This window comes from Oncorhynchus kisutch, linkage group LG15, assembly GCF_002021735.2.
Source record: "Oncorhynchus kisutch isolate 150728-3 linkage group LG15, Okis_V2, whole genome shotgun sequence".
In the NCBI taxonomy this organism is placed as follows: Eukaryota; Metazoa; Chordata; class Actinopteri; order Salmoniformes; family Salmonidae; genus Oncorhynchus; species Oncorhynchus kisutch.
In genome coordinates this window covers 17477099-17502710 of record NC_034188.2, presented here as the reverse complement: position 1 = coordinate 17502710, position 25612 = coordinate 17477099, and the positions used below count along the sequence as shown (strand labels likewise).

The 25612-nt window shown below is 45.3% G+C and overlaps 2 protein-coding genes and 1 long non-coding RNA gene across 6 annotated transcripts; 2 read left to right on the top strand and 1 right to left on the bottom strand.

Moving 5' to 3' along the window:
- Nucleotides 1-1356: 1356 nt before the first annotated feature.
- Nucleotides 1357-4925, top strand: LOC116353570 (uncharacterized). Its single transcript, XR_004202988.1, has 2 exons — nucleotides 1357-2236; nucleotides 3348-4925. It is a non-coding gene; the product is annotated as an uncharacterized LOC116353570 (long non-coding RNA).
- On the bottom strand, nucleotides 2995-10835 carry LOC109879805 (uncharacterized). 2 transcript variants are annotated; one of them, XM_031789772.1, is made up of 4 exons: nucleotides 10672-10835; nucleotides 4422-4585; nucleotides 3988-4111; nucleotides 2995-3620 (listed from the first exon to the last, which is right to left on the bottom strand). In XM_031789772.1, exons 2-4 carry the CDS (start codon nucleotides 4569-4571, stop codon nucleotides 3103-3105), a joined length of 792 nt encoding a protein of 263 aa, XP_031645632.1. In that variant the 5' UTR covers nucleotides 4572-4585; nucleotides 10672-10835; the 3' UTR covers nucleotides 2995-3102. The 2 variants fall into 2 exon arrangements, with proteins under 2 accessions (XP_031645632.1, XP_020327559.2); XM_020471970.2 differs by lacking the exon at nucleotides 10672-10835 and having other exon boundaries at nucleotides 4422-4685.
- A 5871-nt stretch (nucleotides 10836-16706) lies between these two features.
- Nucleotides 16707-25521, top strand: LOC109879817 (protein RD3-like). 3 transcript variants are annotated; one of them, XM_020471987.2, is made up of 4 exons: nucleotides 16707-17556; nucleotides 21516-21623; nucleotides 22276-22580; nucleotides 24799-25521. In XM_020471987.2, the coding sequence occupies exons 2-4, from the start codon at nucleotides 21609-21611 to the stop codon at nucleotides 25163-25165; spliced, it is 687 nt and encodes a 228-aa protein (XP_020327576.1). In that variant the 5' UTR covers nucleotides 16707-17556; nucleotides 21516-21608; the 3' UTR covers nucleotides 25166-25521. The 3 variants fall into 3 exon arrangements, with proteins under 3 accessions (XP_020327576.1, XP_020327578.1, XP_031645631.1); XM_020471989.2 differs by lacking the exon at nucleotides 16707-17556 and adding an exon at nucleotides 17614-18258; XM_031789771.1 differs by lacking the exons at nucleotides 16707-17556; nucleotides 21516-21623 and adding an exon at nucleotides 21640-21953.
- Nucleotides 25522-25612: the final 91 nt, after the last annotated feature.

The window sequence follows — 25612 nt, the reverse complement described above, 5'->3', positions numbered from 1 at the left end:
CTCTCCTCTCATCCCTAGCTCCTCTCTTCCCCTCTCCTTCCCCTCTCCTCTCATCCCTAGCTCCTCTCTCCCCCTCTCCTTCCCCTCTCCTCTCATCCCTAGCTCCTCTCTTCCCCTCTCCTTCCCCTCTCCTCTCATCCCTAGCTCCTCTCTCCCCCTCTCCTTCCCCTCTCCTCTCATCCCTAGCTCCTCTCTCCCCCTCTCCTTCCCCTCTCCTCTCATCTCTAGCTCCTCTCTCCCCCTCTCCTTCCCCTCTCCTCTCATCCCTAGCTCCTCTCTCCCCCTCTCCTTCCCCTCTCCTCTCATCCCTAGCTCCTCTCTCCCCCTCTCCTTCCCCTCTCCTCTCATCCCTAGCTCCTCTCTCCCCCTCTCCTTCCCCTCTCCTTCCCCTCTCCTCTCATCCCTAGCTCCTCTCTCCCCCTCTACTCCCCCGCTCCCATCACTCCTAGCTCCTCTCTCCCCCTCTCCTTCCCCTCTCCTCTCATCCCTAGCTCCTCTCTCCCCCTCTCCTTCCCCTCTCCTCTCATCCCTAGCTCCTCTCTCCCCCTCTCCTTCCCCTCTCCTCTCATCCCTAGCTCCTCTCTCCCCCCTCTCCTTCCCCTCTCCTCTCACCCCTAACTCCTCTCTCCCCCTCTCCTTCCCCTCTCTTTCCTTCAGACTCTACTTCCCCTCTCCTCATCTTTGGGTTTCCCTCCATCCTGCAGTGTGGCCTCCGGTCCTGAGGTGATGATGTCACTGATTTGCTCTAGCTCTCCAGAGGTGGAGATAACTTCCTGTCCTCCTCGCTGGGTCTTTCTTTTCCTTCTCTTTCCTTTTCTTTCAGCCTGGTCTTCACAGGTGGCTGGTAGTGTTGTGTTACTGACAAAACTAATTTCTCTGTCTGTGGTTGCAACATCTTGAAGTTTGAGTTCCAGTTGTTCGTTCTTCTGTTTTAGAGACCGCAGCTCTTCAGCCAGACTCTCTTCTCGACCCTGTCCACTTGTTTGTTGGTAGGACCGGAAGCTTTCTCCAGCTCTACAGTAAGATGTGTGTTCTCAGTCCTGGTTAGACTCAGGTCTCTCTGGGATAGCTGGAACTCTTCAGTAGCTCTCCTGAAGGCAGGGCTGTACATGGTGTGTCTGTCACTACGGACGTGTTGCTGTTGGAGCCCAGAAACCTCAGGATGTTCCATCTGCTCCTCAGAACGTGTGACAGTTAAATGGTCCGATTTGAATTTCTCTGTGTTTTCAACTCTCTCTTCACTCCTGCTTGGCTGAGCAGAAGCCTTAGAATCCACCATCTTCGCGGCCTCATTTTCAACAGGATGGTTGCTCAGAGTGGTAGTGCTGTCGTTTACATAATATAATTATGTGACACATTTTTCTGTGGAGTGGGCAGCTGACCTCCCTCATCACAAAGTGCAGAGGAAGCCTGGGTAGTGTTCAGTGGTTTTATTGTTATGTCTGTACTCTCTTCTATCCCAGAGGCAGACTCATTCTGAGTGTTATGGGGGATCTGATGTACATCTGTGTAATGGTCAACCTGCTGAGGGGTTATTGTGACCCTACTTTCCTTGAGCTCCTCCTTCTGTCTCTCTTCCTCCAGTCTCTCCTTCTCCTCTCTGAGCATGGCCAGTTCATCTCTACAGTGCTGCAGTTCCTGTCCCTGCCTGACGCCGCTGCCCTCCGTCTCCTGCAGCTTTGCCAGCAGCTCCTGGATGTGTCTGCTCTGGTGGTCGAAGGCCAGGGTCAGCTGCTGGGTCTGCCTGGTTACCTGGCTCTGTCGAACCACCAGCTTGGCCTGGGTCTGTCTGGCTCGCCCAGCCTCCTCTCCCCACCCAGATGCTCCACCTCCTGGGCTAGCTCTGAGGCAGAGAGGCCTCTACTCTGGAGCTCCATGGTGGTTTCAGCCTGGTCTGAGGGAGACACACCCCTCTGGGCCTCCACAATGGTCTCTCCCTCAATAATAGGTCTGGAGAGATCTGGAGCTTTGGTCAGAGTTCCATATTCCTGGATCAGATCAGCTGTTGTTGCTGTTGCCTGGGAGACAACAGTGTTCTGTGGGTTGGGATTCTCACACAGGAGATGGTAGTAGCTTGTAGTCAGGGACAACGGTGTTGTTGTTGGAGTTAGAGGTGATGTCATGGTGCAGGGTGAGATATGTCAGAGAGGTGTTTTTATCTACCATGTTCTTCACTTCAAGACGTCCACGGTTCTTCAGTTCCTTCAACTCTGCCTGGAGCTCTTCCAGCTTCACAGTAAGTTCAATCGTTCCTTCAATCCCTTTGTTTTTCAATCTCTTCCTCTCCTCCTCCTTTTCACTTTCTCTCTCCTCCCGTTCTATCAAGAGCTTTGTCTTCAACTCAGCCAGCTGCTTTTTTAGCGGGAGGTTCAGCAGCATGCTTTCAGACTCCCTGTCCTCTCTCTCCCCCTCTCTTTCCTTTCCTCCTTCTCTCTCTCCCCTCTCCCTGTCCTCTCTCCCCTCTCCCTGTCCTCTCTCCCCTCTCCCTGTCCTCTCCCCCTCTCCCCCCTCTCCCTGTCCTCTCCCTGTCCTCTCTCTCCCTCCCTTTCCTTTCTTCCTTCTCTCTCTCCCCCCTCTCCCTGTCCTCTCCCCCCTCTCCCTGTCCTCTCTCCCCTCTCCCTGTCCTCTCTCCCCTCTCCCTGTCCTCTCTCCCCTCTCCCTGTCCTCTATCCCCTCTCCCTGTCCTCTCCCCCCTCTCCCTGTCCTCTCCCCCTCTCCCCCCTCTCCCTGTCCTCTCCCTGTCCTCTCTCTCCCTCTCTTTCCTTTCCTCCTTCTCCCTCTCCCCCCTCTCCCTGTCCTCTCCCCCTCTCCCCCCTCTCCCCCCTCTCCCCCCTCTCCCTGTCCTCTCTCTCCCTCCCTTTCCTTTCTTCCTTCTCTCTCTCCCCCCTCTCCCTGTCCTCTCCCCCCTCTCCCTGTCCTCTCTCCCCTCTCCCTGTCCTCTCCCCCCTCTCCTTGTCCTCTCCCCCCTCTCCCTGTCCTCTCCCCCCTCTCCCTGTCCTCTCCCCCCTCTCCCTGTCCTCTCTCTCCCTCTCTTTCCTTTCCTCCTTCTCTCTCTCCCCCCTCTCCCTGTCCTCCCCATCTCTCCTGACCTTTATCTCAAGTTCAGCCAGTGCAGGACAGGGTCTCGCTCTCGTAGTCTGTGTCGGAGCCAGCGGAGCTGGTGAGGTGGGGACTGTGGTCTGTGTCAGAAAGAGAGCTCTGTGTGCTGAGTGAATTTTTGTCCTTGGTGGAAGCATCCTTTCCAGGGATGCAGCCATCTACTACCGACTCTACCTCGTCTTGTCTCTCATTCTCTCGTTTCCTCTCCTCCCCTTTCCCCCTTTCTCCTGCCCTCTTTGTTTTGCCAGAGTCTGTGGATCCAAACAGAGTGATGTGCTCCGAGTCAATGCCCTCGCCAGGCTCTCGCTCTGTGGGGTACTTTGCTCTCTGTCCCTTGTTCCCTCTCTCCTCTCGCTCCTCCCTCGTTTGTTCCCCTCTAGCAGGTCTGTTGGTCTGAGCCGAGGTTGTGCGTGGGGTGGTGTGGCCATGTCGTGGTTGTGAGACCGGGGCAAAGCTCTGTCCGGCAGGGCTAAACGGGACTGGAGCCATTGGAGCAGCAGTGGGTTGGACCGTCTTCTGATCTGGAAAGAGGAATAGGGAAACAAACAAGAGAAAGAAGAAATGATCAACAAAATGACTTATTATCATTCAAACTGCCATGTTAAATCAACAAAAGGTTAATCATTTGGATAATCAACCAAATAGCCGGGTGTAATACCGCTGAAAGTCAACAGGTGGCAGCAGTAACAAGAATAACAGCTTGTGCAGCTCAAAGGAAATGAGTGACAACAGTTTGGTGTAGGAATGATGTCACGCTTTTGTTAAGTCAAACACGTCCTGTTCAAATTTCCTAACATTGAACAGACAACAGCACTGTCTATCGTCTCTAGTCATAAAGGATAAACAACCCATTATCAACAACAGTCCTCTTTCCTCCCGCCTCCTCACCTTCTAGTTCTTTGATGCATCTGAGGGCCTCTGCCAGCTTCTTCACCTCCTCCTCCAGTCCTGTCTCTCTCCTCCTGTTCTGCTCCAGTGTTACATTCAGCCCCTCCCTCTCACACAGTGACTCCTATAGGACAGCAACAGGAGAGAAACAACACATATTCATGAAGTCAATAACTATGTAATAACTATGTAATAACTATGTAATAACTATGTAATAACTATGTAATAACTATGCAATATCAACTACATAAACGTTTAATAACCAACCTATTCTTTATATAACAGCAGACAATTCTATAGCAATAACCTATGGACTAAATGATTCAGTGACTTCATAATGCGGCCACAGCCTAGTTCATGCATAATAGATTGACATGTCCAGACCAAGGACACAAGAGTCTGTCCGTCTGTAGCTCATAATTGTATGTGTATACCGTTAGTTTGGTTTGTGTTTGGGCCTCTTTCTTCTGGCTCTCCTTCAGTTCACCCTCAGTCCATTTGACTTTCTCTTTCAAAGCGTCTGTATCCCTCTCCATCGCCTGCTTCTGAAGGGTCAGCTGGTAGAGAGACAGGAACTCCATCATGGAGGAAGGAAGCACTAAGGAAAAGGTGGGGACCGGGGAGGACTATGAGAAGATCACATATAAAAGGAAGTTGAAAAATGGACTCTTGAGAAAAGGGAAGGGTGGGAGGGGAGTAGACGCGGGAAAGCAACAAACAGGGTCTCTATCTAAAGGACAGGTCCTGTCGTAAACATCTGTCTGATGAATCAGCCACGCCACATGCAGTTACCTACACAGCAGAGACAGAAGGGGAAACTATCAAAGCCATCAGATACATATTAAACATGATCAAATCCTTTTTGCTTACATGAGGTAACACATTCAAACATTTGGATACACTTCCATGCCATGAATAAAAACAACAGATGAAATCCCCTACAATTTGAGGTTAATCAATTTGTGCAATGTCATTGTTTTCGCATGCACTGGTCTTAAAGCAACTATTCCCTGTTCATCTCCATGCTGTGAACACAAAGCCCTGAAGTCACAGACCTTCCAGCTTGGTATGTTTCACTCTCAAAGTGGCCACTTTAAAAGCAACGTGAAAGCATATTAAAAAGCTTATCAGTAATTAAACATGATGTCAATCTGATTTGAGGCAGCTAGCGAAACCATATGTACTGTAGCTCTATTGTGTCTATTGGAGAGAAAGGAAGAGAATGGACGCTTCCCAAATGGCATCCTATTCCCCATCTATGGGTCCTGGTCAAAAGTAGTGCACTATAAGGGGAATAGGGTGCCATTTGGGATGAAACCAATGAATGCCTTATCAGATTGAACTAGATTAGATACAGTGCATTTACAGCCTTATTCTAAAATGGATTATATATCTTTTTTCCCATCATCAATCTACACACAATACCCAAAAATGACACCTTGAAAAATAAAATAAAAATAACAAGTTATTACATTGGAGCAAATTCATTAAAGAGAAAAAAAATGAAATATCACATTTACATAAGCATTCAGACCCTTTACTCAGTACTTTGTTGAAGCACCTTTGGCTGCTTCGAGTCTTGTTGGGTATGACACAACAAGTTTGGCACACCTGTATTTGGAGAGTTTCTCCCGTTCTTCTATGCAGATCCTCTAAAGCTCTGTCAGGTTGGATGGGGAGCGTCGCTGCATAGCTATTTTCAGGTCTCTCCAGAGATGGTCATTCAGAGACATGTCCCGAAGCCACTTCTGCATTGCCTTGGCTGTGTGCTTAGGGTCGTTGTCCTGTTGGAAGGTGAACCTTCGCCCCAGCAGGTTTTTATCAAGGATCTCTCTATACTTTGCTCCGTTCATCTTTCCCTCAATCCTAACTAGTCTCCCAGTCCCTGCCGCTGAAAAACATGCCCACAGCATGATGCTGCCACCACTATGCTTCAGCGTAGGGATGGTGTCAAGTTTCCTCCAGACATGACACTTGGCATTCATGCCAAATGGTTGAATCTTGGTTTCATCAGACCAGAGAATCTTGTTTCTCCAAACTTCTTCCATTTAAGAATGATGGAGGACACTGTGTTCTTGGGGACCTTCAATGCTACAGAAATGTTTTGGTACCCTTCCCCAGATCTGTGCCTCGACACAATCCTGTCTCGGAGCTCTATAGACAATTCCTTTGACCTCATGGCTTGGTTTTGCTCTGACATGCACTGTCAACACTGGGACCTTAAATAGACAGGTGTGTGCCTTTCCAAATCATGTTCAACCAAATTAATTTACTACAGGTGGAATCCAATCAAGTTGTAGAAACATCTCAAGGATGATCAATGAAAACTGGATGTACCTGAGCTCAATTTCAAGTCTCATAGCAAAGGGTCTGAATACTTAAGTATTTCTGTTTTTTTTGTTAATACATTTGGTAAACTTTCTAAAAACCTGTTTTTGCTTTGTCATTATGGGGTATTGTGTGTAGATTGATGAGGGAAAACATTTAGAATAAGGCTGTAACATTTTTTAAAAAGTGGGAAAAGGGAATGGATCTGAATACTTTGAATGCACTGACTTTATTGAAAATATCTGTCTTACTTTTTGAACTCTGCATTGTTGGGAACAGGCTTGTAAGTGCGCATGTAATTTTTTAAACATTTTATTTGATTTTACACTAGACTTTTTACAGATCACCTTACACACCGTCACACCTGGGTGTGTAGCTACAGTACCTTGCAAAAGTATTCGGCCCCCTTGAACTTTGCGACCTTTTGCCACATTTCAGGCTTCAAACATAAAGATATAAAACCTAATTTTTTTGTGAAGAATCAACATTTATTGGATATTTCAAACTTTTTTAACAAATCAAAAACTGAAAAATTGGGCGTGCAAAATTATTCAGCCCCCTTAAGTTAATACTTTGTAGCGCCACCTTTTGCTGCGATTACAGCTGTAAGTCGCTTGGGGTATGTCTCTATCAGTTTTGCACATTGAGAGACTGACATTTTTTCCCATTCCTCCTTGCAAAACAGCTCGAGCTCAGTGAGGTTGGATGGAGAGCATTTGTGAACAGCAGTTTTCAGTTCTTTCCACAGATTCTCGATTGGATTCAGGTCTGGACTTTGACTTGGCCATTCTAACACCTGGATATGTTTATTTTTGAACCATTCCATTGTAGATTTTGCTTTATGTTTTGGATCATTTTCTTGTTGGAAGACAAATCTCCGTCCCAGTCTCAGGTCTTTTGCAGACTCCATCAGGTTTTCTTCCAGAATGGTCCTGTATTTGGCTCCATCCATCTTCCCATCAATTTTAACCATCTTCCCTGTCCCTGCTGAAGAAAAGCAGGCCCAAACCATGATGCTGCCACCACCATGTTTGACAGTGGGGATGGTGTGTTCAGAGTGATGAGCTGTGTTGCTTTTACGCCAAACATAACGTTTTGCATTGTTGCCAAAAAGTTCAATTTTGGTTTCATCTGACCAGAGCACCTTCTTCCACATGTTTGGTGTGTCTCCCAGGTGGCTTGTGGCAAACTTTAAACAACACTTTTTATGGATATCTTTAAGAAATGGCTTTCTTCTTGCCACTCTTCCATAAAGGCCAGATTTGTGCAATATACGACTGATTGTTGTCCTATGGACAGAGTCTCCCACCTCAGCTGTAGATCTCTGCAGTTCATCCAGAGTGATCATGGGCCTCTTGGCTGCATCTCTGATCAGTCTTCTCCTTGTATGAGCTGAAAGTTTAGAGGGACGGCCAGGTCTTGGTAGATTTGCAGTGGTCTGATACTCCTTCAATTTCAATATTATCGCTTGCACAGTGCTCCTTGGGATGTTTAAAGCTTGGGAAATCTTTTTGTATCCAAATCTGGCTTTTAACTTCTTCACAACAGTATCTCGGACCTGCCTGGTGTGTTCCTTGTTCTTCATGATGCTCTCTGCGCTTTTAACGGACCTCTGAGACTATCACAGTGCAGGTGCATTTATACGGAGACTTGATTACACACAGGTGGATTGTATTTATCATCATTAGTCATTTAGGTCAACATTGGATCATTCAGAGATCCCCACTGAACTTCTGGAGAGAGTTTGCTGCACTGAAAGTAAAGGGGCTGAATAATTTTGCACACCCAATTTTTCAGTTTTTGATTTGTTAAAAAAGTTTGAAATATCCAATAAATGTCGTTCCACTTCATGATTGTGTCCCACTTGTTGTTGATTCTTCACAAAAAAAGGTCGCAAATTTCAAGGGGGCCGAATACTTTCGCAAGGGCACTGTACATGGGGATATGAGACCCCCCCCCCCCCCACCCACACCCTTTGGTTGTCCTTCTCCAGATCATCTAACGCACAGTGGAGGGGTGCATACTTTCGCAAGGCACTGTATATGGGGCATATTCAGTACCTTGCAAAAATACTCAAATATTCAAACCCCTTGGCGTTTTTCCTATTTTGTTGAATTACAACCTGTAATTTAAATTGATTTTTATTTGATTTCATGTAATGGACATACACAAAATAGTCCAAATTGGTCAAGTGAAATGGAAAAATGTATTTGTTTTAAAAAATTCTAAAAAATCAAAAACAGAAAAGTGGTGCGTGCATATGTATTCACCCTCTTTGCTATGAAGCCCCTAAATAAGATCTGGTGCAACCAATTACCTTCAGAAGTCACATAATTAGTTAAATAAAGTCCACCTGTGTGCAATCTGTGTCACATGATCTCAGTAAATATACACATGTTCTGAAAGGCCCCAGAGTCTGCAACACCACTAATCAAGGGGCACCACCAAGAAAGCGGCACTATGAAGACCAAAGAGCTCTCCAACAGATCAGGGTTGGGTTATAAAACAATAAGAAACTTTGAACATCCGACAGAGTACCATTAAATCCATTATATATATTTTTTAAATTGAAAGAATATGGCACCACAACAAACCTGCCAAGAGAGAGCCGCCCACCAAAATTAATGGACCAGTGTCGTGGCATTTTTCTGCTTTACCAAATGAGGAGAATTACAAACTACACACCAGTCAGAGTTACACTTAAACTACATATTTTTTTAATAAGAGCTTTGCAATAGTCCTTTTTGACTTTCAATGATGTGTCATCTCTAATGAACCATTGAAAAGTACCAACAGAAAAGTATAAAGGTCTTTAATAGCCAAGATACACCCCTCTCAACTTACACTGACAGATTTTAGGAACAGTTCACAAAGGTTAAGATTTGTATGAAAGATATCTATAAAGCATAGCAGACAGTTACTGCTGTGTCAACAGCTCTCATTGTAAAGACCAGTGTCTGGCCACCTGACTCCAAAAGGGAACCTGTCTCTCCATGGTACGGCATAGAACAGAACCATTAGCTCATGTTATCTGGAATGCTCTTTAGGCTTTATTACCCAAAGACATCGTAAATCTCCTCTGTCAGTGCTATCTCATAGAGGCCCATCCTCAGTGGAACACGCACACATAATACTCTATTCTGTCGAATTTAACAACTATTATAATGTAATACAAGCATTAAACATAATCTTGCAATTTTCCACGACACCAGGCCAGGAGGGCATTAATCAGAAAGACAACAAAGAGACCAAAGATAATACTGAAGGAGCTGCAAGGCTTCAGAACGGAGATTGGAGTATCTGTCCATAGGACCACCTTAAGCCGTACACTCCACAGAGCTGGGCTTTACGGAAGAGTGGCCAGAAAAAAATAAGCAAACATGTTTGGTGTTCACCAAAAGGCATGTGGGAGACTCTCCAAACATACGGAAGAAGGTACTCTGGTCAGATGAGACTAAAATTGAGCTTTTTGCCCATCAAGGAAAACCCCGTCTGGTGCAAACCCAACACCTCTCATCAACCCTGTGGGGATGTTTTTCATCGACAGGGACTGGGAAACTGGTCAGAATTGAAGGAACGATGGATGGCGCTAAATACAGGGAAATTCTTGAGGGAAACCTGTTTCAGTCTTCCAGAGATTTGAGACTGGGACGGAGGTCCACCTTCCAGCAGGACAATGACCCTAAGCATACTGCTAAAGCAACGCTCAAATGGTTTAAGGGGAAACATTTAAATGTCTTGGAATGGCCTAGTCAAAGCCCAGACCTCAATCCAGTTGAGAATCTGTGGTATGACTTACAGATTGCTGTACACCAGCTGAACCCATCCTACTTGAAGAAGCTGGAGCAGTTTTGCCCTGTGGCTAGATGTGCCAAACTTGCAGCTGTAATTGCTGCAAAAGGTGTCTCTACAAAGTGTTGACTTTGGGGGGGGGGTGAATACTTATGTACGCTCAAGTTCGGTTTTTTGTCTTATTTCTTTGTATGTTTCACGATCAAAAATATTTTCCACCTTCAAAGTGGTAGGCATGTTGTGTAAATCAAATTATACAAACCCCCCAAAAATCAATTTGAATTCCAGGTTGTAAGGCAACAAAATAGGAAACATGCCAAGGGGGGGTGAATACTTTCACCATCCACTGTAACTATCTCAGCTCTGCAGATGTTCTACCATAGAGACAGCATCAATAGATGACTTATTCTGGTATTGCCCCATGTAGCTTGTTTCTGGTCACAGGTTCAAGAAAAGCAACAAACAAAAACAAACATTTATTTAAAATGAACCCTACAAATAGCAATAGTCAATTGATCAACAATATAATAATACTATTAGTAAAAATATTTATCTTTAACTTACAAGTTGTAGATACTATGCGATTAAACCGGTTCAGAATGTATGTGAAACAGCACAGTTGGAACAAAATATGTCGCACGGAAATCAGAAGAGGGCAGGTTTATGGAGATAGGTGGGATGGACAGAGTAGCTGAGGGGTGGGTTATGGAGATAGGTGGGATGGACAGAGTAGCTGAGGGGTTGGTTATGGAGATAGGTGGGATGGACAGAGTAGCTGAGGGGTTGGTTATGGAGATAGGAGGGATGGACAGAGTAGCTGAGGGGTTGGTTATGGAGATAGGTGGGATGGACAGAGTAGCTGAGGGGTGGGTTATGGAGATAGGTGGGATGGAGAGAGTAGCTGAGGGGTTGGTTATGGAGATAGGTGGGATGGACAGAGTAGCTGAGGGGTGGGTTATGGAGATAGGTGGGATGGACAGAGTAGCTGAGGGGTTGATTATGGATATAGGTGGGATGGACAGAGTAGCTGAGGGGTGGGTTATGGAGATAGGTGGGATGGACAGAGTAGCTGAGGGGTTGGTTATGGATATAGGTGGGATGGACAGAGTAGCTGAGGGGTGGGTTATGGAGATAGGTGGGATGGACAGAGTAGCTGAGGGGTGGGTTATGGAGATAGGTGGGATGGACAGAGTAGCTGAGGGGTGGGTTATGGAGATAGGTGGGATGGACAAAGTAGCTGAGGGGTTGGTTATGGAGATAGGTGGGATGGACAGAGTAGCTGAGGGGTTGGTTATGGAGATAGGTGGGATGGACAGAGTAGCTGAGGAGTGGGTTATGGAGATAGGTGGGATGGACAGAGTAGCTGAGGAGTGGGTTATGGAGATAGGTGGGATGGACAGAGTAGCTGAGGAGTGGGTTATGGAGATAGGTGGGATGGACAGAGTAGCTGAGGGGTTGGTTATGGAGATAGGTGGGATGGACAGAGTAGCTGAGGGGTTGGTTATGGAGATAGGTGGGATGGACAGAGTAGCTGAGGAGTGGGTTATGGAGATAGGTGGGATGGACAGAGTAGCTGAGGGGTTGGTTATGGAGATAGGTGGGATGGACAGAGTAGCTGAGGGGTTGGTTATGGAGATAGGTGGGATGGACAGAGTAGCTGAGGGGTGGGTTATGGAGATAGGTGGGATGGACAGAGTAGCTGAGGGTTGGGTTATGGAGATAGGTGGGATGGACAGAGTAGCTGAGGGGTGGGTTATGGAGATAGGTGGGATGGACAGAGTAGCTGAGGGGATGCTTTAAAAGCTCATGTTCTACAATAGTTATGACTGAAAACATAATGTATATCAAAATGTCAAATTACTTCATTCTTGCTATGTACAGTGCCTTGCGAAAGTATTCGGCCCCCTTGAACTTTGCGACCTTTTGCCACATTTCAGGCTTCAAACATAAAGATATAAAACTGTATTTTTTGTGAAGAATCAACAACAAGTGGGACACAATCATGAAGTGGAACGACATTTATTGGATATTTCAAACTTTTTTAACAAATCAAAAACGGAAAAATTGGGCGTGCAAAATTATTCAGCCCCCTTAAGTTAATACTTTGTAGCACCACCTTTTGCTGCGATTACAGCTGTTACTCGTTTGGGGTATGTCTCTATCAGTTGTGCACATCGAGAGACTGAAATTTTTTCCCATTCCTCCTTGCAAAACAGCTCGAGCTCAGTGAGGTTGGATGGAGAGAATTTGTGAACAGCAGTTTTCAGTTCTTTCCACAGATTCTCGATTGGATTCAGGTCTGGACTTTGACTTGGCCATTCTAACACCTGGATATGTTTATTTTTGAACCATTCCATTGTAGATTTTGCTTTATGTTTTGGATCATTGTCTTGTTGGAAGACAAATCTTCGTCCCAGTCTCAGGTCTTTTGCAGACTCCATCAGGTTTTCTTCCAGAATGGTCCTGTATTTGGCACCATCCATCTTCCCATCAATTTTAACCATCTTCCCTGTCCCTGCTGAAGAAAAGCAGGCCCAAACCATGATGCTGCCACCACCATGTTTGACAGTGGGGATGGTGTGTTCAGGGTGATGAGCTGTGTTGCTTTTACGCCAAACATAACGTTTTGCATTATTGCCAAAAAGTTCAATTGTGGTTTCATCTGACCATAGCACCTTCTTCCACATGTTTGGTGTGTCTCCCAGGTGGCTTGTGGCAAACTTTAAACAAACCTTTTTATGGATATCTTTAATAAATGGCTTTCTTCTTGCCACTCTTCCATAAAGGCCAGATTTGTGCAATATACGACTGATTGTTATCCTATGGACAGAGTCTCCCACCTCAGCTGTAGATCTCTGCAGTTCATCCAGAGTGATCATGGGCCTCTTGGCTGCATCTCTGATCAGTCTTCTCCTTGTATGAGCTGAATGTTTAGAGGGACGGCCAGGTCTTGGTAGATTTGCAGTGGTCTGATACTCCTTCCATGTCAATATTAGCGCTTGCACAGTGCTCCTTGGGATGTTTAAAGCTTGGGAAATCTTTTTGTATCCAAATCCGGCTTTTAACTTCTTCACAACAGTATCTCGGACCTGCCTGGTGTGTTCCTTGTTCTTCATGATGCTCTCTGCGCTTTTAACGGACCTCTGAGACTATCACAGTGCAGGTGCATTTATACGGAGACTTGATTACACACAGTTGGATTGTATTTATCATCATTAGTCATTTAGGTCAACATTGGATCATTCAGAGATCCTCACTGAACTTCTGGAGAGAGTTTGCTGCACTGAAAGTAAAGGGGCTGAATAATTTTGCACGCCCAATTTTTCAGTTTTTGATTTGTTAAAAAAGTTTGAAATATCCAATAAATGTCGTTCCACTTCATGATTGTGTCCCACTTGTTGTTGATTCTTCACAAAAAAATACAGTTTTATATCTTTATGTTTGAAGCCTGAAATGTGGCAAAAGGTCGCAAAGTTCAAGGGGGCCGAATACTTTCGCAAGGCACTGTAACTACTGTAAATAAAAAATACAAATATAAGGGCCATGTACATAACATGTGTGTAGACTGTACATGTAACAACAAAAGAATAAGCTGTAAAAACAACGTTTATTTTGTTCTCTGAACAGTGGTGGGTGATGGGCCAAAAACAACAACACCACTGTAGCAACTGTTGGTGATTGTGAAAGTAGGACAATCCATACAGATGTCCTAAGGGGAGTCGGTCAACTGTCAATGCACTATCAGCTCTGTTTCTCAAATTACTTTGGGGTTTCACAATTCCAATGGATTCCAAGTCATGTGAAATCCATTTTGAGCTAATTTCACAGTACATTTGAGCAGTCTTGTCTCCTCTGTTGAGGAACGCAGTGTCTGTACTGAAAGGCCAGTAATTCAATGTGTCTGGAGCCATACAGGATGACACAAAGCCCATCACTGCAGCCAGCTGTCAGCCGACCAGCAGGGAAGTGAATGGGGGATATTCAGGCTAAACACACTCTCTATGACTCACACCTAAAGCAAACATTGGACTGTGTCTCCCTCTGCCCTCCTGCTGTCAAAAGGAAGCTAGCTGTCTTTACTGGTTGAACTTTAACTGCATCCTTCCTGCTCCAAACCAGCACTCAAAAAACAAATACAACCCATGTATTATTGCCCTACTAATGGAAACAAATACAACCCATATATTATTGCCCTACTAAGGGAAACAAATACAACCCATATTATTGCCCTACTAATGGAAACAAATACAACCCATATATTATTGCCCTACTAATGGAAACAAATACAACCCATATATTATTGCCCTACTAAGGGAAACAAATACAACCCATATATTATTGCCCTACTAATGGAAACAAATACAACCCATATATTATTGCCCTACTAAGGGAAACAAATACAACCCATTTATTATTGCCCTACTAATGGAAAGAAATACAACCCATATATTATTGCCCTACTAAGGGAAACAAATACAACCCATATTATTGCCCTACTAATGGAAACAAATACAACCCATATATTATTGCCCCACTAAGGGAAACAAATACAACCCATATATTATTGCCCTACTAAGGGAAACAAATCCTCAGATCATTGGAAATACTAGAGAGAGATTTGAAGCCAGACAGAATGTATCAAATATATGATGTTGGGACATACAGTATATGATAAACCAAGATGCTTGGAGTGGAGTCTGACATCAGAACACATGAACTGCGTTGCCACTGAACAATAACAAAGGTGACAAACTGACACGTACTGTCTGTCTCTCTCCCTAGGTCCTCCACCATCCCACAACCCCCAGCATCCTGTCCTCGTCTGATGACATTGCTGGAGGGGAGAGGGGGAGATGGAGGAGGAGCGAGTCGTCCCCTGGTGGAAGGCTTTTGGTCGTCCCGTTCCCACGGAAACACAGCCTGAGGGAGTGGAGGAGTCTGATTGGTGGGACGGACACCAGTGGGGCGTGCCCTTGGCTTGTTGTTGTGGGAACATGGGCGCGGGCGAGACGCCAGGGTCTGAGAACTTGAGCTGTTGCTGAAGGTGGGATGAGAAAAGAGGAATGAAAACAAGTGCAGCTACAACACTGGGTTATAGAACTGGGAACACATATGGTAGGATGACAGAGAATACAGTGTGGTCAGAACATGTGTGGCTGGTTGTACTGAGAAGGCCTCCATTTTAGGTATTGAACTCACTCTGACGTGTAGTGCTTTATTGTCCCCCTCGCCTCTGTATCCCTGCCTCCCACCTACAGTGATTCTAACATGTTCAAAGTGCACATCAGAATTCGGTAAAAAGGACAGAACATCATTGCATCCTCGACTTGCATGTTCTGTTAATATGAATTACCATATTGTAAACCTTATTTCTGTCATTCAGAGCACCGTGGGTGGAAGCCCTAATCAGGTTACTGGACCAAATGAGACGGGCAGACGGAGAGAGGAGGAGAAAGGAAAGGAGAGATGGAGAGAGAGAGGTAAAGGAGACGGGCAGACGGAGAGAAGAGGACAAAGGAAAGGAGAGATGGAGAGGAGAGAGAGAGGTAAAGGAGCCGGGCAGACGGAGAGAGGAGGACAAAGGAAAGGAGAGATGGAGAGGAGAGGAGAGAGAGAGGTAAAGGAGCCGGGCAGATGGAGAGAGGAGGACAAAGGAAAGGAGAGATGGAGAGGAGAGAGAGAGGTAAAGGAGACGGGCAGACGGAGAGAGGAGGACAAAGGAAAGGAGAGATGGAGAGGAGAGAGAGAGGTAAAGGAGCCGGGCAGACGGAGAGAGGAGGACAAAGGAAAGGAGAGATGGAGAGGAGAGGAGAGAGAGAGGTAAAGGAGACGGGCAGACGGAGAGAGGAGGACAAAGGAAAGGAGAGATGGAGAGGAGAGAGAGAGGTAAAGGAGCCGGGCAGACGGAGAGAGGAGGACAAAGGAAAGGAGAGATGGAGAGGAGAGAGAGAGGTAAAGGAGACGGGCAGACAGAGAGAGGAGGACAAAGGAAAGGAGAGATGGAGAGGAGAGAGAGGTAAAGGAGACGGGCAGACGGAGAGAGGAGGACAAAGGAAAGTAGAGATGGAGAGGAGAGAGAGAGGTAAAGGAGCCGGGCAGACGGAGAGAGGAGGACAAAGGAAAGAAGAGATGGAGAGGAGAGGAGAGAGAGAGGTAAAGGAGCCAGGCAGACGGAGAGAGGAGGACAAAGGAAAGAAGAGATGGAGAGGAGAGGAGAGAGAGAGGTAAAGGAGACGGGCAGACGGAGAGAGGAGGACAAAGGAAAGGAGAGATGGAGGGGAGAGAGAGAGGTAAAGGAGACGGACAGACGGAGAGAGGAGGACAAAGGAAAGGAGAGATGGAGAGGAGAGAGAGAGGTAAAGGAGACGGGCAGATGGAGAGAGGAGGACAAAGGAAAGGAGAGATGGAGAGGAGAGAGAGAGGTAAAGGAGACGGGCAGACGGAGAGAGGAGGACAAAGGAAAGGAGAGATGGAGAGGAGAGAGAGAGGTAAAGGAGACGGGCAGACGGAGAGAGGAGGACAAAGGAAAGGAGAGATGGAGAGGAGAGGAGAGAGAGAGGTAAAGGAGACGGGCAGACGGAGAGAGGAGGAGAAAGGAAAGGAGAGATGGAGAGGAGAGAGAGGTAAAGGAGCCGGGCAGACGGAGAGAGGAGGACAAAGGAAAGGAGAGATGGAGAGGAGAGAGAGAGGTAAAGGAGCCGGGCAGACGGTGAGAGGAGGACAAAGGAAAGGAGAGATGGAGAGGAGAGAGAGAGGTAAAGGAGACGGGCAGACGGAGAGAGGAGGAGAAAGGAAAGGAGAGATGGAGAGGAGAGAGAGAGGTAAAGGAGTGTGGCAGACGGAGAGAAGAGGCAAGGGAGAAGAGCAGACAGAGAGAGGGTAGATATCAGCTCAATAATGTCAGGAAACCAGGAAATAACCATTTAAATTTACTTCCTGACATAGTAGTAGTACACACTAGTCTAGGTGCCAGTCTGTTCTTGCTTTAACCAACTTGGCATGACAACAACATAGCATTTGGCTAAAAGCAACAACAGACAGGTGTTCAGGCTACAGCATGAGAGGAAAAGCATGTTAAGAGTATTAAACCAGCTGAGCAAAGTACTGCATTGTTGTTGTTTTACAGCTCAATCTCCTTTCTCTACAGTAATCATCACCTAACTCAGATCACAACTTTGTCTGCCTCGTGAACTGAACACTACCTTAACTTAACATAGGCCTCGTACCTTGACAGTCTGTTTGTTGAGGGAGGTCTGCGTGCTGTCCAGCTGCCGCTGTTTCTGCTGTCTCTCTCTGTTCAGCCTCTCCTGCTGGACCTGCAGCTCCTTGACCTTCTGCAGGGCCCGGCCAGGCAGGCCCACCGTCCAGTCCTCCTCTGCCCAGCTCATCCCCTCCCGATCAGGGTAGATCTCTCAGACACCAGGGTTGGTACACTGGAGAACCAGCTTGGTAAGACCAATATGCCCCAGGAAGTTAAGGCTGGAATAGAAAGAGACAGTGATGTTGAATAAAGTAGAAAAAATAGGACAAAGAAACATCTGAACATGCTTCAATTTATCTCACAGCTTGCCTTAGTTTGAACCGCGTAACCAAGCTTGTCAGTTTCCACCAGCACATTAACACAACACAGACAGCCTTCTTCAGGGACAAGCCACTTTTCAGGAGGCATGCTGGATTCAAATCCAACTTAAATGAGTGTTTAGTCTTCTGTTTATTGTTCTACACAACACCGGGTGCATGTTTTCCCTTTTGGAGGAGCCTAAGGTTGAGACAGCTCCTCTGGCTTATGGCTGGCTGGCATTGCAAAAACTATTGTTTCAGTCTTTCTCTAGTGTGACAACAATCACATTGTAGTTAGAATGAAAGGTATGCCAAGTAACATGCTGTTTTTAACCTTCCTTCATTCTAGGTAGAGGCCATAGTGCAATTCACAGCTCAAAGTTCAAAACTGTTTACAGTATTTAGCTACAACTGATCATAGCAACAAAGTTACTTGGAAATACTGCTTGACAATAAATAATAACGTGTTTATGAGACAGCAGCGGCAACGTCCCTCAGACGAACAAGACAGGAAAATATTCAGAATCGGTCTCTAGCCAGGATTGTCACGCTCGTCTTCAACCACCACTTGGATGAAATCAGGACTGTGGAGTAAGACAATATTGTTGTCTGTTTGATTCACTGAAACACACCATGTAACACTCAATGGCATTGTTTTGAATATTCAAATAGTAAGCTAGCTAGCTAGTATCAATGTATATTTACTTTAGCTAGATATGTAATGACAGTAGAAAGAAAGGAAAAAACGTTAGCCACCTAGACAGTATTGACAATTCTACACTGGGTTATCTTGCCAGCCAGTTAGTTAAAATTAGCCAATCCAGACGAACCATTAGACAGGTAGACATGAGTTACCATTTACAGTGGGGCAAAAAAGTATTTAGTCAGCCACCAATTGTGCAAGTTCTCCCACTTAAAAAGATGAGAGAGGCCTGTAATTTTCATCATAGATACACTTCAACTATGACAGACAAAATTAGAAAAGAAATCCAGAAAATCACATTGTAGGATTTTTTATGAATTTATTTGCAACTTATGGTGGAAAATAAGTATTTGGTCACCTACAAACAAGCAAGATTTCTGGCTCTCACAGACCTGTAACTTCTTCTTTAAGAGGCTCCTCTGTCCACTCGTTACCTGTATTAATGGCACCTGTTTGAACTTGTTATCAGTATAAAAGACACCTGTCCACAACCTCAAACAGTCACACTCCAAACTCCACTATGGCCAAGACCAAAGAGCTGTCAAAGGACACCAGAAACAAAATTGTAGACCTGCACCAGGCTGGGAAGACTGAATCTGCAATAGGTAAGCAGCTTAGTTTGAAGAAATCAACTGTGGGAGCAATTATTAGGAAATGGAAGACATACAAGACCACTGATAATCTCCCTCGATCTGGGGCTCCACGCAAGATCTCACCCCGTGGGGTCAAAATGATCACAAGAACAGTGAGCAAAAATCCCAGGACCACACGGGGGGACCTAGTGAATGACCTGCAGAGAGCTGGGACCAAAGTAACAAAGCCTACCATCAGTAACACACTACGCCGCCAGGGACTCAAATCCTGCAGTGCCAGACGTGTTCCCCTGCTTAAGACAGTACATGTCCAGGCCCGTCTGAAGTTTGCTAGAGAGCATTTGGATGATCCAGAAGAAGATTGAGAGAATGTCATATGGTCAGATGAAACCAAAATAGAACTTTTTGGTAAAAACTCAACTCGTCGTGTTTAGAGGACAAAGAATGCTGAGTTGCATCCAAAGAACACCATACCTACTGTGAAGCATGGAAACATCATGCTTTGGGGCTGTTTTTCTGCAAAGGGACCAGGACGACTGATCCGTGTAAAGGAACGAATGAATGGGACCATGTATCGTGAGATTTTGAGTGAAAACCTCCTTCCATCAGCAAGGGCATTGAAGATGAAACGTGGCTGGGTCTTTCAGCATGACAATGATCCCAAACACAACGAAGGAGTGGCTTCGTAAGAAGCATTTCAAGGTCCTGGAGTGGCCTTACCAGTCTCCAGATCTCAACCCCATAGAAAATCTTTGGAGGGAGTTGAAAGTCTGTGTTGCCCAGCAACAGCCCCAAAACATCACTGCTCTAGAGGAGATCTGCATGGAGGAATGGGCCAAAATACCAGCAACAGTGTGTGAAAACCTTGTGAAGACTTACAGAAAACGTTTGACCTCTGTCATTGCCAATAAAGGGTATATAACAAAGTATTGAGATAAACTTTTGTTATTGACCAAATACTTATTTTCCACCATAAATTGCAAATAAATTCATAAAAAATACTACAATGTGATTTTGGGGATTTTTTTTCTCATTTTGTCTGTCCATAGTTTAAGTGTACCTATGATGAAAATTTACAGGCCTCTCTCATCTTTTTAAGTGGGAGAACTTGCACAATTGGTGGCTGACTAAATACTTTTTTGCCCCACTATATGTCCAGATCCAGTTTATACTGATGTAAAAATCCAAATGCTCCAACTCGACGTCAGATCCACTCATATTTGTTCCTTCACAGGTGGCAGCAGAATATAGGTTTAATGGAAGTATTTCTGCAGCAGCGTGACTGGTGATGGCTTCAAAATCTGCTAGCGTTTCAACTCAACAACTGCATGCTAAAAAAAAAACGCGAGTCTCATGCAGCCCAAGCCAACAAAAAACGATTTGACACGAGGAAGACCTCTTGGCTGACACCTAGCGATGAAAGATTGTACTGTATGATGAAACTATAAATAGAGAGAAAGATTTTCAAGAGGGGGTTTTAAGCTTTTCCTTAGTCTTCGACCACAAGTTATTATATTATCAATCATTTCAGACATTATAATCATTGCAGAAAATATGAAGAGATCCTTCATTATCAGATTCTGTCCATGTTATGTCATATTGTAATATTAGGCCCACTGACTAGTTTCTGAAACAGATACATATTGATAAATTGCCAAGGTCAAGGACAACACATTTTTGAACATTTGATATGAAGACACAAGCATCTGAAAGAAATGTTCAGACTATAACAATCATGTCCCGATTACATAACATGACTGTGTCATCCAGTATATGCCATCTGAGTGATGCTCCCCCCTACCCCCATCCACCCACCCATCCAACTCAGTCTCACTCATTAGTAGGCTACAGCAATCTCATCCACCAGCCGTCACTCTCTCTTCCTCTCTCTGTCTCCCCCCCCTTTTCTCTCTCTCTCTCTCTCTCTCTCTCTCTCTCTCTCGCTCTCCCTCCTTTTCTCTCTCTCTCTCTCTCTCTCTCTCCCTCCTTTTCTGTTTCTTTCTCTCTCTCTCTTTTAGCTCTCTCTCTCTATATATATATATATATATATATATATATATATATATATATATATATATATATGGGGATGTGGTTAGTTCTCTAACCCCCCTTGGTTTCCACACCACTCAGCATTGAGGCGGCTTTACCTCATGCGCAGACCTAATCTCAGATTACGCTCAAATCCAGACGACGATACCTGGAACTGCATCGGAGTTATTAGGACGATGATCATGATCTAAATATAATAGTTTTTGATGTTACTATTTTGTCACTAATGAGGTAGTTTTCCTATATGTGCCTAGGTCTTCCAGGAAGAGTAGAAATACCTTGCCAATGTCACACTCAGCTCACTATCGGTTTAGGGGTTCTATAAACATTTATCTGAGGTTTATCATTTCAATTTAATCAAATGCAAGTATCATTGACAAAACCCACACCATTCCTTTACCAACCAGCATCTAAGTAGAGTCATTAATCAGGATTCCTCGCTGAAGATATTGCTTGTGTTTTACTGTATATTTAGGGTCCAGTGTCTCTGTTTTGATTCACAGGTGACATAACAAAACTGCTGGTACCCCCTGCTGCTACGCTGCTCTAGTTGGCTGACTGGATATGTACAGACTGACACGTCTAGCAACACCTCCATGTGTGCTTATGAGGTTAGTCCTGTTGTGAGGTAAAATACCTGTCAATCACTCTGTATTTTAATACAGGATTACATTCATTGTCAATCCCGAACAAACACACACACCTATCTGCCACGGACCTTGGAGGTAGCAAGGTGGTCAGTTAGCAGTGTGTAGGAGTGTGAAAGAGTTTACATTTTTACATTTTCTTTTTAACAGTACATTTTTTCCAGTTGCATACCAAAGACAACAGAAACATTTTTTTATACTGTGAAATGATGTCATTGTCTGCATATTGATAAGAAGAGGATTTGTAACAAACAAAGAGACTATTCAATAATTGACTCATAGAATTTTGTAAAGGTAAGCTATCAAACTTCTGTTTGACTACAGGTAAATGTACTTTTACATGGTGTCTTGAAAAGGGCAGGACAACTTAAGACAAAAATACATTGTTGCAGTGATTCTAATTACCTGTAGTTGCAGTTCTCTCAATCAAGTATCCCCAGGTATGTTTCTTTACCGAATGAAGCACTTATCTGATTAAGATTTAAGAACAAATTTAAACAATTAAGATGCATAAAACATTTACTTCAAAAATGTTTTGGATTAATATCCTGTATCGTATAGCATGAATTTGCAGCAGGAAAACAGTTTCAGGAACTTGTATTGGTCCCATCCCTAGATGTTCCCCTGGTCAGCAGTGTTTTCTCTGGAGCCGAAGGTGCCTGGACAGCGTACGGCAGAAGAACTAGTCACCAATACTCTGATGCTGGAGCTGGGTGCCATGGTGAAGCGCACTGAACGTATCCGCCTGGAAAGGGTGACACAAGAGGGCCGGCGCCGACGCAGCTCCTCCTCTGCTGATTATAGATGGCTGGCCACTGCCCCCACCCACCAACCCTACGAGCTGACCCCCCGAGATCTGATAGAACTGCAGGACCTGTGTGCCAGGGTGCCACCATCTCAGTGTGGCCCTGTCATTGTCAGGTGGGACTTTGTACCTTATTAGTGTCAGAGAGGTGTATGTACACTACACATCAGATCAAATTGTATTTGTCACATGCGCCAAATACAACAGGTGTAGACCTTACAGTGAAACGCTTACTTACAAGCCCTAAACCAACAATGCAGTTGTAAGAAAAATAAGTGTTAAGAAAGTATTTAAAATGAACTGAAGTAAAAAAAGAAAGAAAGAAAAGAGAGAAAAATAGAAAATAGCAAATAATTAAGGAGCAACAATAAAATAACAGTAGCGAGGCTATATACAGGTGGTACCAGTACAGAGTCAATGTGCGGGGGCATCGGTTAGTCGAGGTAATATGTACATGTAGGTAGAAGTAAAGTGACTATGCATAGATAATAGAGAGTAGCAGCAGCATAAAAATGGGGGTGGGGGGGGGGTTCAATGCAAATAGTCCGGGTAGCCATTTGATTAGCTGTTCAGGAGTATTATGGCTTGGGGGTAGAAGCTGTTTAGAAGCCTTTTGGACCTAGACTTGGTGCTCCGGTACCACTTGACGTGCGGTAGCAGAGAGAACAGTCTATTTTTAGGGCCTTCCTCTGACACCGCCTGGTATAGAGGTTCTGGATGGCAGGAAGCTTGGTCCCAGTGATGTACTGGGGTGTACGCACTACCCTATGTACTGCCTTGCGGTCGGAGGCCGAGCAGTTGCCATACCAGGCATTGATACAACCAGTCTGGATGCTCTCAATGGTGCATCTGTATAACTTTTTGAGGATCTGAGGACCAATGCCAAATCTTTTCAGTCTTCTGAGGGGGAATAGGCGTTGTTGTGCCCTCTTCACGACTGTCTTGGTGAGTTAGTTTGTTGGTGATGTGGACACCAAGGAACTTGAAGCTCTCAACCTGCTCCACTACAGCCCCAACAATGAGAATGGGGACATGCTCGGTCCTCCTTTTCCTGTAATCCACAATCATCTCCATTGTCTTGATCACATTGAAGGAGAGGTGGTTATCCTGGCACCACACTGCCAGGTCTCTGACCTCCTCCCTATAGGCTGTCTCATCGTTGTCGGTGATCAGGCCTACCACTGTTACGTCGTCGGCAAACTTAATGATGGTGTTGGAGTCGTGCTTGGCCATGCAGTCATGGGTGAACAGGGAGTTCAGGAGGGGACTGAGCACGCACCCCTGAGGGGCCCCCGTGTTGAGGATCAGCGTGGCGGATGCGTTGTTACCTACCCTTACCACCTGGGGGCGGCCCGTCAGGAAGTCCAGGAACCAGTTGCAGAGGGAGATGTTCAGTCCCAGGGTCCTTAGCTTAGTGATGAGCTTTGAGGTCACTATGGTGTTGAACACTGAGTTGTAGTCAATGAATAGCATTCTCACATAGATGTTCCTTTTGTACAGGTGGGAAAGGGCAGTGTGGAGTGCAATAGAGATTGCATCATCATCATAATGGTGTTGATGTGAACCATGACCAGCCTTTCAAAGCACTTCATGTCTACAGACGTGAGTGCTACTGGTTGGTAGTCATTTAGGCAGGTTACCTTGGTGTTCTTGGGCACAGGGACTATGGTGGTCTGCTTGAAACATGTTGGTATTACAGACTCGGTCAGGAACAGGTTGAAAATGTCAGTGAAGACACTTGCCAGTTGGACCAGAGCATGCTCAGGGTACACGTCCTGGTAATCCATCTGGCAGTGCGGCCTTGTAAATGTTGACCTGTTTAAAGGTCTTACTAACATCGGCTACGGAGAGCGTGATCACACAGTTGTCAGGAAAAGCTGATGCTCTCATGCATGCTTCAGTGTTGCTTGCCTCAAAGCGAGTATAGAAGTTATTTAGCTCGTCTGGTAGGCTTGTATCACTGGGCAGCTCATGGCTGTGCTTCCCTTTGTAGTTCGTAATTGTTTGCAAGCCCTGCAACATCCGACGAACATCGGAGTCGGTGTAGTACGATTCAATCTTAGTCCTGTAGACGCTTTGCCTGTTTGATGATTCATCGGAGGGCATAGCGGGATCAATGCCATACTTCTCAATGCCATGGGAAGAATTCCGGAACATATTCCAGTCTGTGCTAGAAAAACAGTCCTGTAGTTTAGCATCTGCGTCATTTGTCCACTTATCCTGAATGTCTCAGGTAGATAATGGAGATGGATTAATCATCATTCTCAACAGGTCCACCTTTATCTCTCTATCAACATCAAACAAACTCCTTTTTTACCTTTGTCCTCTACCCAGGTTCAGGAATCTGGTGACAAAGACCGAGCCGGAAGTTTACGAGGTGGCTCGTCTGTTCCGCACGGTTCTACGTGACTGTGTGGAGGGAGAAGAGGAGAACGAGGAGATGAGGATGAGGTCAGCCGGCTGGGACAAACAACGCAGCAAGAGCCTCTCCTTTGTAACATTCCGCTCCAAGTTCCGCCCCGCACCCTTCAGGGGCGGGGGCCTGGGCGGGTCGCGTGGCAACCTGCAGGAGGAGTCCAGCTGGTATGAGGAAGAGGTGGAGGAGCAGGAGGGAGCAGCGAATGTGGCGAGAGCGGCCAGGAAGGGGAGGAGCATGAGCATGCCTGATATCACCCCCATCGAACAGAGTGCACTTGGCTGAGAAAGGGAGGGACAACTGCTGATGTAAAAAGGGCTTTTTAAAATACATCTGATTGATTGAGGAAGGGAGGAATGGGACAAAGAAAGAAATGTCGAGAAGTCAAATATGTCTCAAGGTGAGACATGCAACATTGACAGCTCACACCTCAGCAGATTTCCACTTACTCTTTAGACAAAAAGATGCAGCTGTATTAAACATATACTAGAGTGGAAATGCAAGCTTAGCCAGCAGATGTATGCCATAATATTTCAAACATTGTTTTTATTGTGAATTACATTTTCTGAACGTGTGAACACTTGAAATGCAAAATTAACTCGATTTTGAATGCATAAAATAAAACCTTATTTTTCAAGATCCTTGATGAGTTTGTGTGGATTCAATACAATGAGTCCATTACTACTGTTCCAGTCCTTTGGTTGTGATTCTTATTCTATAAGTTAATTCTAT

Excerpts from the sequence above, each read along its gene's own strand:
- LOC109879805 (XM_031789772.1), bottom strand. The coding sequence starts at position 4,571 with ATGATGGAGTTCCTGTCTCTCTACCAGCTGACCCTTCAGAAGCAGGCG. Across the intron at positions 4,112-4,421 it reads AAACACAAACCAAACTAACG|GAGTCACTGTGTGAGAGGGA; the intron begins GTATACACATAC and ends GCTGTCCTATAG. Across the intron at positions 3,621-3,987 it reads ATGCATCAAAGAACTAGAAG|ATCAGAAGACGGTCCAACCC; the intron begins GTGAGGAGGCGG and ends TCCTCTTTCCAG.
- LOC109879817 (XM_020471987.2), top strand. Across the intron at positions 22,581-24,798 it reads TGTGGCCCTGTCATTGTCAG|GTTCAGGAATCTGGTGACAA; the intron begins GTGGGACTTTGT and ends TCCTCTACCCAG.